Source organism: Oxyura jamaicensis, chromosome 2, assembly GCF_011077185.1.
Source record: "Oxyura jamaicensis isolate SHBP4307 breed ruddy duck chromosome 2, BPBGC_Ojam_1.0, whole genome shotgun sequence".
Taxonomy (NCBI): domain Eukaryota; kingdom Metazoa; phylum Chordata; class Aves; order Anseriformes; family Anatidae; genus Oxyura; species Oxyura jamaicensis.
The window spans coordinates 11,532,838-11,551,397 of NC_048894.1; the positions used below are offsets into that span (position 1 = coordinate 11,532,838).

At 40.6% G+C, this 18,560-nt stretch overlaps 1 protein-coding gene and 1 long non-coding RNA gene across 3 annotated transcripts in view; both read right to left on the bottom strand.

Annotated features, from left to right (window-relative positions):
* The window catches only part of ADARB2 (adenosine deaminase RNA specific B2 (inactive)), a 311,256-nt gene extending 293,730 nt beyond the window's left edge, over positions 1-17,526 (bottom strand). For both annotated transcript variants that reach the window (XM_035317251.1, XM_035317250.1), the window contains exon 1: positions 17,099-17,526. In XM_035317251.1, the coding sequence (XP_035173142.1) occupies positions 17,099-17,198 (100 nt within the window). In that variant the 5' untranslated portion in view covers positions 17,199-17,526. The remainder of the gene's footprint in view (positions 1-17,098) is intronic.
* Positions 443-4,189, bottom strand: LOC118161694. The gene is made up of 2 exons (XR_004748126.1): positions 3,690-4,189; positions 443-3,064 (listed from the first exon to the last, which is right to left on the bottom strand). It is a non-coding gene; the product is annotated as an uncharacterized LOC118161694 (long non-coding RNA).
* Positions 17,527-18,560: the final 1,034 nt, after the last annotated feature.

The window sequence follows — 18,560 nt, forward strand, 5'->3', positions numbered from 1 at the left end:
GAGAGAACAGTCCCCATTCAACGTTAATAACCTTTCCCTGCTAAGCATTCAATGGAGGACAGTGTGTCCTAAACCTAGGAATATTTCACAGTTAATCTAGATATGTGGCTGTAAATTGGAAAGAGAAGCAAGATGCACTAATGCTAATGACTTGCGTTATTAATTTTTTTGCAGTGGCAGAAATATCTGATTCCTCTCCATTCATGTATTGATACAGCCTTTTTCTGATGGTTTTATTTTAAATGAAAGTCCTCAGTGATTTGAAGTGTTCTGTATACCGATAATATTTCTCAGTAATCATTTTCTAATCCTACCTATTGTGAGCTCCCATAGTGATAGATTAAACCAGAGAACAGATACGATTTGCATTTTCTACATTTCTCATTTATTTTGCCTTATTTATGTAAAGGTAAGAAACAGCTTTCCAAGTTCTATACGTGGCTTTTTTACTTTTTCAGGAACATGGTTATTGGGTTGATCACATTAATCTGTGGAGTAGAGTGCCCAAATAAGAGGCTTTATTATTATTTTAAATAAAATAACGACTTGAGTTGGGGATTTTTTCTTTTTTTTTTTGGATGCATAATTCCATCCCTGTTCTACGACAAAACATACACATTTTACATCATTTATACTTCTGATTTATTTGTGAGGTGGCAGTACTGAAAGCCTCCTTGGGCTCTCCTTACCTTTCAAACACAGAGGCACTGAGACAGTCCTCCTGCTGCACTACTTGATGCCAAAACCTTGTTGCCCTGCTCCTCAGAATAGGTCTTTCTCGGTAAGAAGACTATGATAGTGTCAGATGGAGTCCAGGAGCAGCGTGTGAGGAAATTCTGGCCACTCTGACAAGAAGACAAAGGCCTGTTCCTGCCACACCGGCTTGTGTCGTTATCTTACCTTGCTTTGTCAGAGCAGCTCCTGGGAATAAGGGCTGCAGGGTCACACTGTGTTAATGACATCATTAACACCATGAATATTCAGGGTAGGGTAGTGACATCTGAAAGGGGATGATGAACACAGTTGCAAGTGGTGTGCTCAAAGTCAGGAAGGGCAAGGTGCAGCACGCAACCACAGGCTGCTTCTGCCTGTAGCAACAGCACTAATGAGAGCAGTGGCTTGTTTCTGGGGTAAGTAAACTCCTGTCTCCTTGAAGTTCATCATCTAGCTTGATAGCTTGCTAAATGTTGCACCAACAGGGCTCTTTAATTAGTAGAGACATACTGAACTCCATGCTTCAAAGCCACTGCCACTGATCCAGGTACTGGAGACTCCTCCGAAGGCCAGACACTGCCTTTGGCTCCCAGAAGAAGATTTTTGGCTGAGCTTACCATCATGAACACCAGCTGCAGGTGCTTCAGTGAGCAAGTAATGTAGGTATGTCATTAGTTTTAGCCTCACACTGACCACTGAAGACAGTGGGGCATAAATTGCTTCAGGTACCGATGGATGCCAACCACTGTGGTACTGCAGCTCAAGATGAGACTGCAGAAAACAGGAAACATACTTTCTTCCCCCCCCCCCCCCTTCAAGAAATTGTGACTATATTTGAGACTTTTTTTCCAGTTTGCTGCATCTAGTTGCAAACTAAGCAATGATCCCCCTCAAGCAACCAAAATAAAAATGAGGATCAAAATACAGGAAAGCAAAGGCTAGCAGTTCATACTTTACTTTTTCACTATTTTAAAGCTATATACAGGCCTCAATTCAGTGGACACATTTTTTAAAAGGCAAAGAATGTAAATATTCAAATTCTTGGGTAGCACCTATTTCTGGAAGATGTAACACCCAGCCCTCAGACTCCAGCTCAGTACTCCCAACGTAGCAGTGGGTGGACTGCATTCACACGAGACATGAATTAGGTCCTAAAAATATGTCCTAGTAATAAAGGAAGAGATAATTTTAAGCTTCAGCATTGCTAATTTTAAAATAGAGCTTCCTTTATTTGAAATCAATTTTACAAGCGTGTGAACTGCCCCTGAGTCCCACGTGAACACCAAGCAATACACACATCCTCCCTGCTGGGTGCACCACCAGGCCACAGCGCTCCCATCGTATCACCAGGAGATGTGGCAAATGTGGCTGCAGGACTCCTCACCTAGCAGTACCTCCATCAGCAGTTCATGTGCAAGTACCTCCAGGAGACTGGCTGCTATTTGAACCATCACATGACCACCCCAGCAACACATGCTGAACTGAACTCATTGACCTGCACCTGGACAGACACACAGAGTTTGTGGATTTCTTCATAAAATAGACTTTCTGGCCATGCACACTAAAAAGCAAGTGCAGAAGACAAGGTTGCTGAGTGTCTTGTGTGTGTCTCATGTCAGCTCTCCCTCTGGAGTACAGATTTATTTGTGCAGTCTGCATTCCTCCCAGGCACCACCAACACTGTGTCTTCTACAGAAATGTTTTGTTGCCCCTAAATTTAGTCTAACCAAGCTTCATTAATCAGTGGCTCCTTCCTGATACACTGCTGTCCAAAGACAGCAGCTGAGGGGACCAACCAACAGAGTAGAGAGCCTGAGATGCATCTGAGTGATGCATCTGGGCAATACGAGGCTGTAAGTAAACATCTGTGAGATGAGATCTCTTAAAAAAGAAACAGCAAAAAGATGCAGTCAGGGGAAAAAGGTACTGTATCTCCAGGAAGGCCTGCTGGAATATTTAAAATTAGTTCTTCCTGGAGAAAGAAATGAGCACTAGAGACAATTTCAAAATGCTTTATGGGCTCCATTGGTCACAGACACACTTGTTCCATGCACTTTGGGAAGCCAGCAAACTGGAAGCAGAGCTCCAGGAAGGCACCTCGCATTTCCCATTCTAGCTGAGACAAAACTTTCCACACCTGCTATTTCTTATTCATGTTTGAAATTAATTTTTAATATAGTATCTAAAAAGCTCATGGGTACCCACATACAAGCTGTGAAAAAAATAATTAAAAAAAAATCATATGCTGTTTCCATTCCTCTTAAATTTACATAATAAAAATACCCATAATTATAGTATTTTACAGTATTAATCCCAAACCTGCAGTAACCCTATTGAGAAACATTTGGAGCTCTCACTAAGGAGAACACTGCCACAGATTCTGGGAGGCTCAGACTGTGCAAGTAACAGAGCTGCAAGGGACCCAGCAGCCAGCTGTAAGGAATTATATTCCCTCTTTGGCCCAGTTTGGGCTGAAGAGAACACAGTCTTTTGGACAAAGAACCCCATGTGGGCATTAAGTGCAGTAGAAATTAAACCAGCAATCACTGTATAAATTGTGTGACATTCTGAGATAAGTGAGTTCCATTTGGAGAAATAAATCTTTATTCTGCTGGCTGGTGCTTGAGAGGGTAACTAGGACAGTAGGTGGGATAAGTAAAGAAATATTTTGTCACTCTTTTATCTGTCCTGACAAACATGGTGTCTTAGCAAAATTTGTCCTCTACTATCCCTTCATGCTGTGAATCCCATGGTTTCCTACTGGAAACAGGTAATGGCAAATGGGTACTTGATCCGCTTTCAATCCCTTTAAACCTTGATCCCAACTGCTTCTAAAAATATGCATGGCAGGTGTAATGGAGAAAATGCTCCCTAAGCAAGCTCTGAGCAAATGGTCTTCACATGGAAATCCGGACAAGCAGTTCTGAGAAGCTTAGATGTGAACTTCTGACAGGGGACAAGCCTTTCACTGCCACCAGCAGTTCTGCCACCTGCAATCCCTTCACCCATAAACCAAGTTTCAGCCTCACTGCCACTGCCCTCTCTGCCCTGAGGTTGCCCAGGGTAACTTACATCCAGCATTTGTCCTGATCCAGGCTGGGACCAACCACCCAACAGGACACAGAGTGGCAGAAATGAGGCCAAAGGGTGCCTGTGCTCCCCTTGAAGTTGAGAGCCAGCATCCCCTTGGGTATCAAGGAGTTGCCAGCCCCTGCCCAGCCTGTCCTCCTGGGGCAGGAACACCTCACCTGGGCTTTAAGCTGCAACTGCTACAGCTAAAATTCCTGGTGCAGCTGCAGGCCCTGCTGTGTGATTTTTCTGAAAACCACAGATCTTGGTATTCAGAAGTTGGATGGCTGGATGAAAGTGTTAGATGTATTTACTTTTCATGTATATACAAATATATGAATGCTTCTATTGCACATATTTGTGTGGAAAATTTGAAAATAGAAGCTGATGAAAGCTCGGCAACGAAAAAATTACCCTCTCCCAGTCAGTTTCTTTAAGTTGATTTTTGAAAAAAAATGAATGGATATTTGAGTTCCCAAAGCCTATAGTCTACAAAGGTAGCAATCTACAAAAGTGGTGGACTTCCTGACTTTTCATTATTTCCCACCTGCATGGATTTCTTTCAGCTAAGAGCCCAGATGACACAGTTAACATTTCACGCTTAAAGAACCACTCATAATAAAGAATAAACAATAATTATGATAGGTACAAGATGCAAAGAAATGAGTTATGAGGCAGACGTTCAATACTGTCCTTTCAGCTGAGGTTATAAAGGGCCTGAGCCTAAGAGAAAAATTCAGAACCTGAAACTGAGGTGCTGATAATCAATCAATTATAATGGCATAGGGGATTACAATGTGTGGTCAAAATGCACTGAAAACAGAGACAAAGGAGGATGGACTAGAGTGTGGAAGCAGCACTCACCTCTACACAAGCTTGTACAAGTGATGCAGCACATGCAAAACATGCTTAGGAACAAAAGAGATACTACAATAACAACAAAAAGACAACGTTATGAACCAGAACAATTCCTGGAAATTTGGCCCAATGTTTATTAAAAAATAAATATTTGATTCAAAGTCTTTAGGAAACATGGGACAAAACTTCCATGAGTTCAGCCCTTTATATGAATATGCATGTACGTTAATGTACGCGTTACTGAAGCACATATTGGCACATTAATATTCATAGTACTAGTGTCTGTGTTTAAGTATATAAATAGAAATTGAATATAAACATATGCATTCAGAGCTTTGAAGTTTCATTAGTAACAAAACAGCGTAGAGAAATTATTAGCATTTTTACATGATGATTTCTGTTTAAGTCAAATACTGAACTGCTACTTACTAACAAGGCATTCAACAGATGGAGAGTCTAGACTGATAACTTCTGTGGTATGCAAGTGTATTTTTAAACCTCCTGTAACATTAAATTCTGATGTTCTACTGTAGGAATGAAATAAAGTGCTTTCCTGAGCATGCAATTTTAACTTCCTTGCTTTCTTTTTGAAATTCTAATTTGGCAGTGATGCATTACTGACAGTGCCAGTTAGCATGACCGTAACCTGCATAAAGATTACCACTGAGGTCAATCTGCACAGCAGACAACATGACCACCCATGGGAGAATGACCCATGGGATGAAGGTCCCCATAAGCGGTAGTGCCCGGTGCTCCTGAAAAAGAGATTCCCACGTGACAGCGCAGGATCAGGCTCCTATTCTCTTCATCTTGACTCTGCTTTCAATCTTTCTTTTCTAGTGGAAACAAAAAAGGAAATAGTGCTTTTGTTCACAAATTCACAACAAGCAATGTTGATGCATGCATATTACCTACTCAACCAAAATTAAGCTATAACCTTAATGTACATAATGGATGACAGTGATCATTACACAAGTGAAAATATATTTCCTAGATCTTTTTACTGTTTTTGGAAAACAAACACAAAATCATATCCCTTTAGTAATACTTCTGCATACTCTTTATGCAATTTTAAACTATATTACTTAGATAGCATTTATTTGTGTGGTTCTCCACTTGCCCTAAGAGACATTCATTTGTTCAAAGTATGAATTTATTCTAAATTTAAAATGGTAAAAGCAAACTAATGTAAAAACATAATGAAATCACCTTTCAATCTCCTTATGTTCTCACTTTCCATACAAACCTCCGTCATAAAAATAATCCCCCAAATTTCTCTGAGATTATTCCAACAAATCCCATGCCTATCAAATCCTAAAACATGCTCCACCTGCTAGTGAAACTATCACAGTAATTGTCTGGGCTTTTATCTAATGAATATGCATGAAAGCAGTCAACACAAAATTCAAACTTAATCTACATTACTGGGAAAAGTTTGTGAAACAAGCTGTTGCATGGAAATTTATGTAATATCTTGTCAACATTCAGCAGAGACGAGCTGTTAGGACTGACGGACACCAGGTTCCTATATTCAATCAGGAGCCATGTTATTGTTAACCTCACGCCATGCTTTTGGTCACAGATGCACTGACAGAATCCCATCTCGCTGTGCTGGCTGCCTGTGCTTCATGTCTATGCCTTGACTGTGATGGTGATTACTGAAAAGGCTTTTTTTGCCATGCAGGTTTCAGTGAATCATCCTCATCTACTCTCCAGTGCACAAACTCACGGATACCTGCCGGAACACTGGGAAATGACAGATGGAAATTCAGTGTGCTATGTATTGGCTGCAGAGACGTCCGCACAGGCTGTGCCTGGAGGCAGGTATGTGCCCCATGCCAGGGTCTGCAACAATATACAACAACACAAACCAACAGAAATCAAATGATTTGGAACCAAGGTTAACAAAATACTGCTTCCACCCTAAAGCCTACATACGATGCACGCACTGCTTTTTCTCTAATTGCTATTGGAAGGAATATCTTAGCTCCTTACCGTATTTTTTTTTGCCATTCTCCCTTTTCTGTCTAAGACAGCACTGAAACCAACTTTACCTGGCAGTGTCAAAGAAACAACTCTTCAGACCAGGAAGTGTTAAGAGGATCAGTTTAGATTAGGTAAAACAAAATGAGACTGGAGCTCTAGCTGCATTAGAAACTTCTTTATGTATAGGAAAAAATAGGAAAAGAATAATGCTTCCTATTCAGTTCCTGATTCCACAGTAAATTTAAGCACCTGCATATCTGTATGCAGATCTTGCTACGCATTATTTACTGGTTTTCTGAGCAGTGGTGGAATGACTGAAGTGATTTGGCTGAATCAAGGCCACACACTATCCTGAAGACCTTTTATGAGATATTGGTCTGATCCAGTCAGCAATCTCACATATACTTGCACTATTATAATTTGTATGAATAGAAGCTGGGGAGGATACACACAAGGAGACTGAGATGATGACAAGAACAGGAGGTGTCTGGGTAAAAAAAGAAATTTACGAAGTGCAAGTATGGGATAAACACACAGATTTGAGTTTATATACACTACGCTTTGCTCTCAGAGTAGCTTTTTGCAGCCTTTGTAGTTTTCTTAGTCATTAATATAATAGACAGAGATGGCCTCTACAGTGTTTAATCCACAGACCCTTAAAGAAAGCACTCTAAAAGACCCAAAATAATTTCTGATTTGTTGCTTCTTGCTTTCATTTCAGAGACTTTGAGTTTTTTTTTTTTAGGCAAAATTGAAGTAATATAGGGAACAGATTTGTTAATAATTGTTTTCAATTTCCAGATTTTCTTTCCTAGACTCAGAAACTAGGCCTTTTTTTTTCTTTATTTTTTCCATCTTAGAATTTTCTGCCACATTTTAGTCAAAGAATTATCTTATGGTTAAGGAGTACCATCAATTTACACTGGTCTCAACTAAAATGAAATAATCTCCTGGTCTTCTAAGAAGCACACACATGCACAAAATTGATGATCTACAGGAAAAGCACTGTAAGCAACATCACTAAGATTTTTAGTGGAGAAGTTATGAAATTTAGGTAGCATTTACAAGTAATCCACTCCCACACATATGTTTAAAAATAAAATAAATCAAGCAGGCAGGGCCTGCTGCTGCCAGCACGGAGCTCTGGCCCGCAGCTGGGTCAGGAGCAGCGGCCGTGCTGAGCCACACCACACCAGGGTCTCGCTCCGGCCTAGCCAAGCAATGCGCTGCCACCGTGGGTGTGTGAGGCAGCTATGGAAGAAAAAATGTGTATGAACTACAGACAGGCTGCTGTTTGAAGCTACACCTGTGGACACCTGAATGCACATTTCCTGCTAATTAGTGCTCCAGACTTTTTACTCCAACTCAGTTTCCCTCTCTAAACTGGGGGAATGTGGCCTCTCTGAGACTGAATAGCAACTTTTTATAAGTACTTTGGGCATGTACCTAGCATGATTATACTGACATGTTTTTGGACAATGAGAGTCCTTGCTGGCTAGGATGAGTTGGAATTATCTGAAGGGAAGGACAAAAAAACAGTCCAATGTGTCTTGCATCCTAAGTGTAAGTTTAATAAGGGGTTTACTGGTAGCCTTCAGGAAAGCCTGCCAGAACTTCTTTGCCAATGGTTTCCAGCCTGGTACTGTTTCAAAATGTTGAAATGCTTACTAGTCCAACTTGGTAACTAATCTAAAAGCAGTGTCCTGTTAAACTGTATGTACTACAAACCACACTGCAAAACGGCAAAAGGCTGTTTCATTTCTAATTAAAACCAGTGTACATTTTTAAAAATTCCTTCCATTCATTTTTGATACCTAATAAGTATCTTCTGGGAACTGAGACTGTTAGCATTACACTGCCTGTTTTTTTTACCTTGTAATTTACACCGTGCTGTAACATGCAGAGACTCCAAAATGCTTCAGCTCTTTAAAAATAAAAATAATGCAGAGCTAATACCTTATTTAAAAAGAATTATTGGCAGAGTAAAAGTTAACCTAGAAAGACTTGCTTTTGACTTACTCTGCAGAATGAAAATGCTTCACATTTATGCTTGAATACTGTATATTCCCTTTTCTTGCCCATGTATAAAATCTAAAGAATTTGCACAGTGAAACTTTTTTTTTTAAAAAAAATCAAATTACTTGTGCTCATGAATTTCAGCTGAAGGCACAAAAAAGAGTTCCATGTGAGCACAGCATAAGGTAAAGCAAACCTCTGTCATGCATCTGTAGAAACTGGTCATTATGAATGTGAACTGAAAAAGAGTCAAATGTCTCAATTTTAGAAACAACAGATTTTACAGAAGCACATCAGATGCTTTAGCATAAATTATAAACACGGATCAATCAATAATCTTTGCAGCAGTTGTAGCTCGAGGAGACCCGCTGTCAGTGATATTAGAGAATAGTCTTTCTGTACTGCTTCTTATAAACTCCTAAATCCACAAGCAGCAAGAGCTGAGCTCCAATTTAATTACTGTCTGCACCGCTCAACAATAGAGCCAACACAGACCACTGCGGCTCTGCCCCTTACCTCCCTAAACTGCCATTCATGCAAACACATAAATATCAATTCATGATTGGCATGAGGGAGGTGAAATTACAACCTGGACATCAGCTAATGAAAGTTAATTTTCATTAAATATTGTTCAAGGATCCATAGGCATTTTTGCCTGGCATTGTCTGGCAGGTCTGCTGGCATGGATGTGAAACAGACCACGAGCTCAGGGTTGCTCTTCACAGTTGTCAGTTTTTCCATACGATTCTGCTGGAGAAAGATCAGAACACTAAGAAACTTCAGACCAAATCCACCCTGCCTTTTTGATGAAAGTTTGGGGTTCCCTGACAGGAATAGTACAGGCTCATGCACAAGCATGTCTTTGCCATTCTGAATTACTTAGCTATTCAGAAAACATATGTAGTAAATTAGAACAGAAATATATGCTTTGGCAGGGGAGTTGGACCCCATTATCTTTCAAGGTCCCTTCCAACCCCTTCAATTCTGTGATATACCCAAAACCTGGATTATAGTAAGTTTCCTTAATTTATTTCTCAATTAAAACCATAATAAGCTTACAATTGTTGTGTAGTTCTGCCTTTGTGATTTGTCTGTAAGACCCTGTTACATAGAGGGAGATCATACAGAAATCTTATAAAAAGGTTTACATATGCCTACATATTTTAAACTACAAATTCACACAGCACACATGTATAAACACACGCTGGAAGTTATTTTATCTTTACACCTCTGAACAAAATTATTCAACTTAGTACAAAGATGAATCCCTAATGAAAATAAAGCCTGTAGAGTTCAAAAAAAATTAAGACCTACCGTCTAATAGGACTTGGTGTTTATTCAGTTACTTTTTTTACACAGCTAAACAGAAATCAAACGTCCCTATTTCATACAAAAGTGTTTAAGCACAGACATGTACATACCAGCACAGCTCTGCCACCCTGACTCATGCTGAGAAGAACTTTCAATTGTAATTTTACTGTGAGTAAGAGCAGCAGCGTAAGGTCTCACACAAAGGTAACACATTATTAGAGTTGGCTAGATAGCCATCATTTTACATTTGCTAAACCCCTCTATTTAAGGAATAAGTAGCCATTTCACTTGGTAAGAAGCAGGCAATTGCATAAAATTAGTTGTGTATAAATCTCTTTCTATGGAGACGGAGATAAAACGTCTGTCAAAACCTACTTATTTCTTTCCCACACTTCGCAGCAGCCTTAACTTCTCATGGTGATGTTTCATTAGCAGGGACAGAAAAGTGGCTCTGCTAATAATTCTGAGCACCTCATATGGTACAAAGATGTGAGAATAGAGAAAAAAACACTTCCACAATCTCTCACTCCTCCTTCCTGAACTACACATGAAGCACCACCGCCACACACAGCAGGTTTTGGAAACAGCCCTTCCATGCAGCTTGACTCCAGAATCAGTGTAAGGGTTGGTACAGCTTTAGCAACAATTCCCAACACCTGCACAAAGGTCTGTGGGAGTTACCTACTACACACGGTTCATCTCATAGTATGCATTAGCAGTCACATCAGTAACTGGCTTTCTTCTGCTGAAGAAATCCTCATGTTTACATGGCTCATTTTCACCCCATGATATCCCACCACTTTGTTCCTTTTGCCAAAAGGAACAGAGGACACACACACGCATTAATTTTTGTTATCCTTCTAAACTCACCACAGCATCATGGAGATTGGGAATCAGTCTCAATTTCAGCCTGACTTTACATATGGGGAGATGAGTGGAAACAGAGGATAAAGGACTAAACAAGGTCATCAGGAAAACCAAGGAAATACACCTACTTTCCTCCAGCCGTGCTTCCCAGTTTCAGGAGGCACACAGGCAGCCACGCAGTGCCAGCCTCAGTGACCATGATCAAATAAAGTGGCTACAAACCGCCTTTCCTCTAAATCCAAGTCAGGCACTGAGAAAGGAGGCTCCTATCTCATTAAAAAAAAAATAATGAAAATCCTTCCAACCGCATCCTACCAAAGCAAACAGAAAACTTTCTAGCTTTAGTCTCAGCTGAGCTAATGAAGCACCTCCTCTCCCTACACATATCTGCACTTTGTTTTTCCATATCTGGAAGCAATGCATCCTACAGGCTGGCTACATACTGTCTTTAAAGAAAGTCCTCTCACTCCTTCAAAATGTGAAGAAATCCAGTTTCCTTAAAAGCCTCTGTCTTTAAGTAAATAAATCAGGAATAAACTGGAGTAGCCTGTTTACTTTCTTTGTAATCTTTCCTTCATTAATATGGTTTTGCTCTATTCCTTCTTATGTTTATCTCCAAAGTAAACAATATAAATCTCATCAATTTTCTTCTACTGAAATTTTACATATCTCTAATCCCTTTGCTATATGTCTCTGAATCCTCACTATTTCTAGTATACATTTTTGAGCCAGAACAACCAAAATGAAGTAGAAAGCATTCCGCAGGAATATACCTTTCATTCACTAATGACACCATAATATCTTCAATATTGGGCATCCTGCTCTTTACGCACCCTGCCCTTTCTCCTTCCCTTGTTATCACGCTTTGGTTAGCAGGGATTTTCATTAAGCTACCCACAGCAACGTCCAGTCCTCAGACCAGAGCAGACATTATTAACTCATGGCCCAAAAATACGCCTTCATATTTCAAACCCATCGTAAGAAGCAAGAAATTTGAGACCGACTGAACAATGATGATAACAACATCCATTTAAATGCTCGGTGTTAAAGCATTAAATTTGGTTATTTTATGACTCAGGGAGGGCCGCCTATTAGTATGGGCTGGCAAGCTGCTTCCATGAGTTAACAAAGTAGTCTTTGTAATATATTACATATCACAACATGCTGTTAAAACACCCCTGGGTTGGCTGCTTTGTTTAAAATTCATACAACGGGAAACAAAGGTCAGCTAGAAAAGAAATGTAAGCACTTTCTTTTCCTATTGGAACTTACATGATCTGCAGGCAAACCAAGCTGTTTTACACAAAAAATGTCAAGTTCATCACAGATGCCTCGAGAATGATCTATCTACTGATGCGTATCAGCTTTTTTGTCTGGATAACTAATAGTTTACATGGGAAAGAGCGGTAAACTGCCTGAAAGGTTGTAGAGATAGTTAGCCGTGAACACAAGGATCAATTTAGGTTCATTACTACTTGCAAAACCTAGGCAATATTGGACAGCGGTAATTCAAAAGTCACACAATTAATGGAGATCAGACAGATATTCTAACGTTCGCCTTTTAATGCAACTTGCTAACCTAAAGGGCATTGAAAGAACCTAAGAAAACATTTGCACAGACCTTTAGTACCTTTGATATTTCACAAGGCAATTTCATGTGACCTTTAATTTTTAGTGCGGGGTTTTCCATTTGTAGGGTATCACTTCAGAAAGGGCTGCCGCTAAGTGTTTTAAAAACTCCATTAATATCACTTAAATTGGAATTTGTAAGCAAAGCTGTAACAAATCACCTTATGGGAGAATTTCCCCTACCCAAATCACAAAGGAGAAGCTGCAAAATTTTAAGTAGTATGAAGCTATTTCCAATACCATGATATTTTGCCACTGCCTTTAAATGCCTTTGCATCACTACTGAAGAAAGCAAAACATCTGACAATGTGTTCAAAAATGCTATATCTGAAATTGTTCATTTAAGATATGGTCAACATTTACATTACTGCTTTTTCTGCTTACATAATTAACACTTTGAGGTAAAGTCAAAATATTTTATTCTCTCTTAAAGAGAAATGCACCATTTTATTGTTCTCACACTTATATGCTGTTGCTAGGAAGACAGAACTGCTATAACCTAATTGTCTGCTATTTAGATATGGACTCATGAATCCCATATTTTTATTCTAAATTTAAGTTCAGTCATTGTAGCTAATGTCCTTGATGCTATCTCAAATTGCTGTCATTACACGGATCACTAGAAATTGGAGGTAATAGTAAAAAAGAAAAGAAAGGTACCAAATTAGATGATGGATAAAAGGTTTTATCAATTTAATTTTATCACCAAATCCAGTCCCTTCCCCTCGAGCTAGCAGGGGACGAGATAAGCAGAACACATCTTGAAGCACGACACAATGCTGTTGTGGGGAAGGAGTTGTGTCCCTGAACCTCACCAAGATGAAGCGCGCTCATTTATTACTTTGGCATTGCAGAATGATGAAGGACCAAGCTAGTTTCCTCCCTCTGTCCTGAGCACACTTTCTATTTCATTAATTTTTCATGAAATTTTGTTTCACAATCATTTTTGCCTCTCACCCTCTTGCCGTCCACTTTACTTTATTCTGTCCACTTTTATTTCATGTCCCATTTTATCAGTAGCAACCCCAGTGACAGCTTTCCACCACATCAGGGATACCTGATTCCCTCCCATTCCCTGTATTTAATTGCCAGCTCTATAAAAAGGTATTGCAACTAAGGTGGCTTACTTGTTGTCTTACACTGGAAAATAACTAAGTGGCATATCCCCCATCACCCATTTCATGTTTTGTTTCTCTACATTGATTTCTAAGAAGTTGCAGCAGGCTGCTGATGTGTAGCCTTTTTAGTATTACCAGTAAATACAGCTCTGCGTTTGTTCGGTCTACTTTTAATCATTTCTCAGAACACAAGCTTTCTTTCCAAAATCTGTACTGCAGGCTAGCAAGTCCATATAAAACGTGCTGAGGCCACTGAGCTGAATTCTGCCAATACCCTGCCATGTTCCAAAGCCTTGGAGAAAACACAACAAGAACCCACACACTCAGCAATTTCCTTTAAGGATCTGCAAATTTAGAACTGATTTCTTTAAATCATTAGGAGAGTTTAACTTATAGTCATTTTATAACCACAGATAAGAAAATAGAAACAAATTATCTATTTCTGCTTTTACATGGAATTAGTATTCAGCTATTCTGGCAACCATCTGTATTTATTTCACATATCTCTGAGAAATTAAGAAATTAACTCCCCTGGGAGTTAACATACTGATTTTCTAAGTGACAATGAAAATATTCCTACTTACGCTAATTTAGCGAAAAGCTATAAATATCCAACCATTTTAGCTTTTTAACACGCAAGTAGTGTAAAACTGAATGAAATCACTGGGCAAATACACACTTGCAATGCAATATTCTGTGCACAGACATTTAGCGTTAATTCATCAAGATAGAATATTTATGCTGAATAGTTTGCTGGATTTCATACGCTTAAAATAAGGTGCACACAAATTAATTACAGGACTATGTCTTTGTACACAGGAATCACACTCGAGGTCTTCAGTGGTCTATTTGCATATAGGGAAATTCTGTCTCTTGCAGCACAGCACGTGGGTTTTATTGTTTTTGACATAAATACACGTGGAAATTTAGCTATTGAAAGAACATTTGTTCTCCTTGCTTGAACTTGCTTTCTGTCCCAAAACTCCTACACCTGGATGCTCTGGTTTAGAAGGAATGGAGCAAAATGCTATACCCAGATACATTAATTTGTAATTCACACTACCCAGGACAAAAACATGACTAAAACCACAGAGTTTAAATCCATAGAGGTAAAAACAATGTTATTAAATAGAGAATAGTATTTGCTTCTACTGCTATGCATTCCTAGATGTTCTATGAGGCAATGTTTCAAACTGTTTTTAAGCACTGTTCACATTTAACACTTCTAATATATTATTGTATAAATCTGTTGAGCCCGCCTCCCTGAAGAGTGGGGAAGAGAAAGGCAATATCATTTCCTTACTCTGATTACTACTCCATTTAAATTTAAGACTACAATGAATTTCTTTGCATACATGTGTCCATAGGTATCTCTGTGTGTCTATGTGTAAATGTATGCACATAGTTACATACTCTAATGCATCTTCTGAAAGTGTTTTTACTATAAATAACAAAATACATGCTGGAGAGCTGTTTAAGGGAGATGCCTTAGGTGTGACTACATATAGAGATTTTCATAAGCTATTAAATAAATCAAATCTGCAAAACAGTGGAGCCCACATTAATTCTCATGTAGTAATTTGTGAGCCTAATAAACATTGGCTTGACAAGTCTCCAGGACAGCTAGTTTGTTAAGCAATACCTTTGTATTAGCTACCACCAAAAATATATATATAATATATATATATAAATAAACTATAGTAATAGTCAAATCTAACAGGTTTTATACTTGGCTTACCATAAGTTACAGCCATTTTTGCTAACAAAGTCACAGGATTGTGTATTTTTAATGAATATATAGGGTGGTTATATACAAAAGAAAATCAAGATAATACAAACACAGGCATTGCTCCCTACAATTAGTATAGTAACCAACTGTTTGGAAAGTGGTTACAATAGCATGTTTGAAAGAATAAAAAAAATGAATACTTCAAATGCATTCTCATTGATACTGGTCAGACAAGTAGCTTCTAGAATGCCATCAACCTCCAGCTGTGCGTTCTGCAAATAGCTGCACTTCCCTAGTTATTATTTAACAAGTTTTTGTGTTTTGTTAAGACATTCAACTTCCACATTATTTCAGCAGAGCATTTGGCAACAAAGAAAGCAGCAAAAAAATAGTCTTACTGAAAGACTCACTTTTGTCACTTTCTTAGAAAGGGAAACAACACTTATAATTTACCTTTATAACAAAGCATCTTTTCCCCACTGCATGAATTAATGACCACTCATTTCCCTTGGCCAAACTCAGAGTAGCTAAGGCTAGGCAAAGTTTGTAAACCCCTGGAAAAGTTGTTTTGCTCAAACAAATACAACAGAAGTCTGCAGAGCACAACTTAAATAGAAGCAGATTTAATGGCAGCTCTCCCTTTGCTTAATATTTCAAAATTTGTTTGGCAATAGTGTAAAACACAGCCTTTATCACCAGCTGTTACAGCATGCTGAAGATGCCGATTAGCAAGACAAGATTACACACCTACTGGAAGCACAAGCACATCTGCATGCCTGCTGTTCCCTCCTGTGCTCAGGTCACCATTTGTTACTAAGGTTATGGATATTGAGAGTTCAGGCATGAAAGTTGAAACAGTGACAATTGTACAATACAGTTCAACATGCAGCATTTGACATGTTTTCACTTGTTACTGCACAAAACCTGCTTTGACACCCTTCTGAAAAGTTCCCCAATAACACGCTTATTGGCTTCGACATAATCAATAACCAAAAGACTCCTAGCTAATGATGTCTCCAAAGGAGAGCTTCTGAAATCAGCAGAACTAATGTATCCAAGTGCCCGCTCGGCTTGAGAAGCTGGCTGAGTGGAACTTGTTCTAGTCCCAGGTACTGGTGACAGCAATGGGCTGGGTGACATTTGCTGGTTAGCAGCACCCTTGGAGTTGGCATCGGTGCAAGCAGATATGCTGCACCTGCCCATCTCCAGACCCACTTCCTGTATCGTTTCACTTTAAAGTGCTCAGTCTGTTAACTTCGGCTTTTTCAGGTAAAAAAACATCAGAAATCAGGCAGTAGTGTGTCATCCTCTCTAACGGAGAAAACAGGACTTCAGAAGAGCTTTTATCTAAGGCACATTCCCTGTTTGCAGTGACACCCTGTAGCTTTACTTTTCACGCTCATGACAATTAGCGCTTTCCTAACAAAGGTTTGCTTGGGGAAGCAGAACGGCCCCTAGAATAGCAAAACTTGGCGGACCTTATTAAAAAAAGGGGGGGAGAAAGCCAAGAAGGGACGGTGTGGGGCTCGCCACCTGCCTGCTGCCGGGAGGCTCGGCGCTGCTTTCTGCCCCTCCACAGCGGGACACAGTGGCTGATGCACCCAGGGAGATCCCCGCGGCCCCAGATAAAGGCTAGGGAGAGAAGGGGGTGCGGAGACCCCCCTGTGGCCGGGTCCCCCCGCGGAGAGTCCCGTCGGTGCCGGTGGGCTCGATCCCCAGACAATGACCGGCGTGTCCGCGGGGCGGTCGGCAAGAACAAGAACCCAAACAAACACGGCAAAACCCCACAAATCTTCCTTACCTTTCCTCTTGGATCTCCTCCTCCGCCTCCTCTTGGGCTTGCATTTCAGCTGGCCGCTCGGCCCCCCCGACGCCCTGCCGCTGCCCAGGACGGATGTCATGGCCCGAAGCCGGCCGGAGCAGCCCTGCTCCGCTCCCTGCTCCTCACGCCGAGCTTCCCCCCTCGCTGGAGGCGGCTTTTATAGGGCGCCGTGTAGGGCGGCGCTGCCCGGCGTGGCGGCGAGGGGTCGCTCCTCCGCCCCGACGGGCCGGGGCGATGCCCGGGAGCTGGGGGCTGCCGGCCCGGCCCCTCGCCCACTTTTCTTTTTTTTTCCTTTTTTTTTTTTTTTTTTTTTTTTTTTTTGGCACCTCTGCCAGTTGCCCGCAGCCGGCCGAGCTTTGGAACCGACGGTGAGGAGTCTGGGGGAGGCGTGTGGGGGGGAAAGGGGGGCGGATTTGCTGCTGCAAAGTCTCCCGCAGCCCAATCGCTCCCGCCGCCCTGCGCTGACATCAGCGCCGCCAGCCCGCCGCCCCAAAATCTGCTCCCCCCGGGCCGGAGCCCGATCAAGCCCCAGAGCCAGGAGAAGCATCCTGCCCGGGGCGGCTGGCCAGGGGGCTCCTGCAGGCACTATCCTGAGCCCTTCCCCCCACGCCCCCTCCCTTTTTTTTTTCCTTTTTTTTTCCTCTTTTGTTTTTCTTTGTTTTTTCCTTTTTTTTTTCCCTTTTTATTTTATTTGTTTTCTATTTTTAATTACTTTTCCTATTTATTTTTTTCTTTTTCCAATTTATTTTTCTCTATAAACCATGTGGACGCTGAATACTCTGCTTCCAGACACACACGAACAGCCGCTGCATCCTTCCCTAACCCAGCACTTGCCAACTACTTCACCAATTGCTTATTGTTTCCAGGGAAAGAGCATGAGTTACTGTCGAAGGATCCCTGTACCCACAAGCCTTATGCAAGAGGCTAAGTGTAATGATTCCCCTTGAATCTTCGCTTATTTTTAAGGTACTCGTTTTGCTAAATTCACGATCAAGGGCAAAAGCCCTGTGAAAAGAGGAGTGTGTTGTCGCTCAGGCTGATACATTAACACTCTGCAGTGCCTCATTTAGGCAACTGTGCAATTAACGTGCCGGGAGCAGAGGGGCTTTTACCGAGAGGAAGATGACACCAGCATTCCTCTGAAAAGCTTGACTACAGAGCATTACGCGTTCATTACAAAAAGCCAGCGTATGCCACAGATAAGATACTGCTTTAAGTTACAAGGGACTTGCTGCTTCTGTACTCTTCCCTCCTTAGTTATTATCTAAGTTAAAAATATGCATTCGGAATCATAGGCAGTGAATGGAAAACAGAAGAATATCAAGAAAAAAATATGCTAAATAATTAATGTCATCATTAGTGCCGACTCTATTTGTAGTCGGCTGGAGGAGCACTGTAAAACCCTGTTTATCAGAACTCCTTTAATCTAAAACTTCCTCTG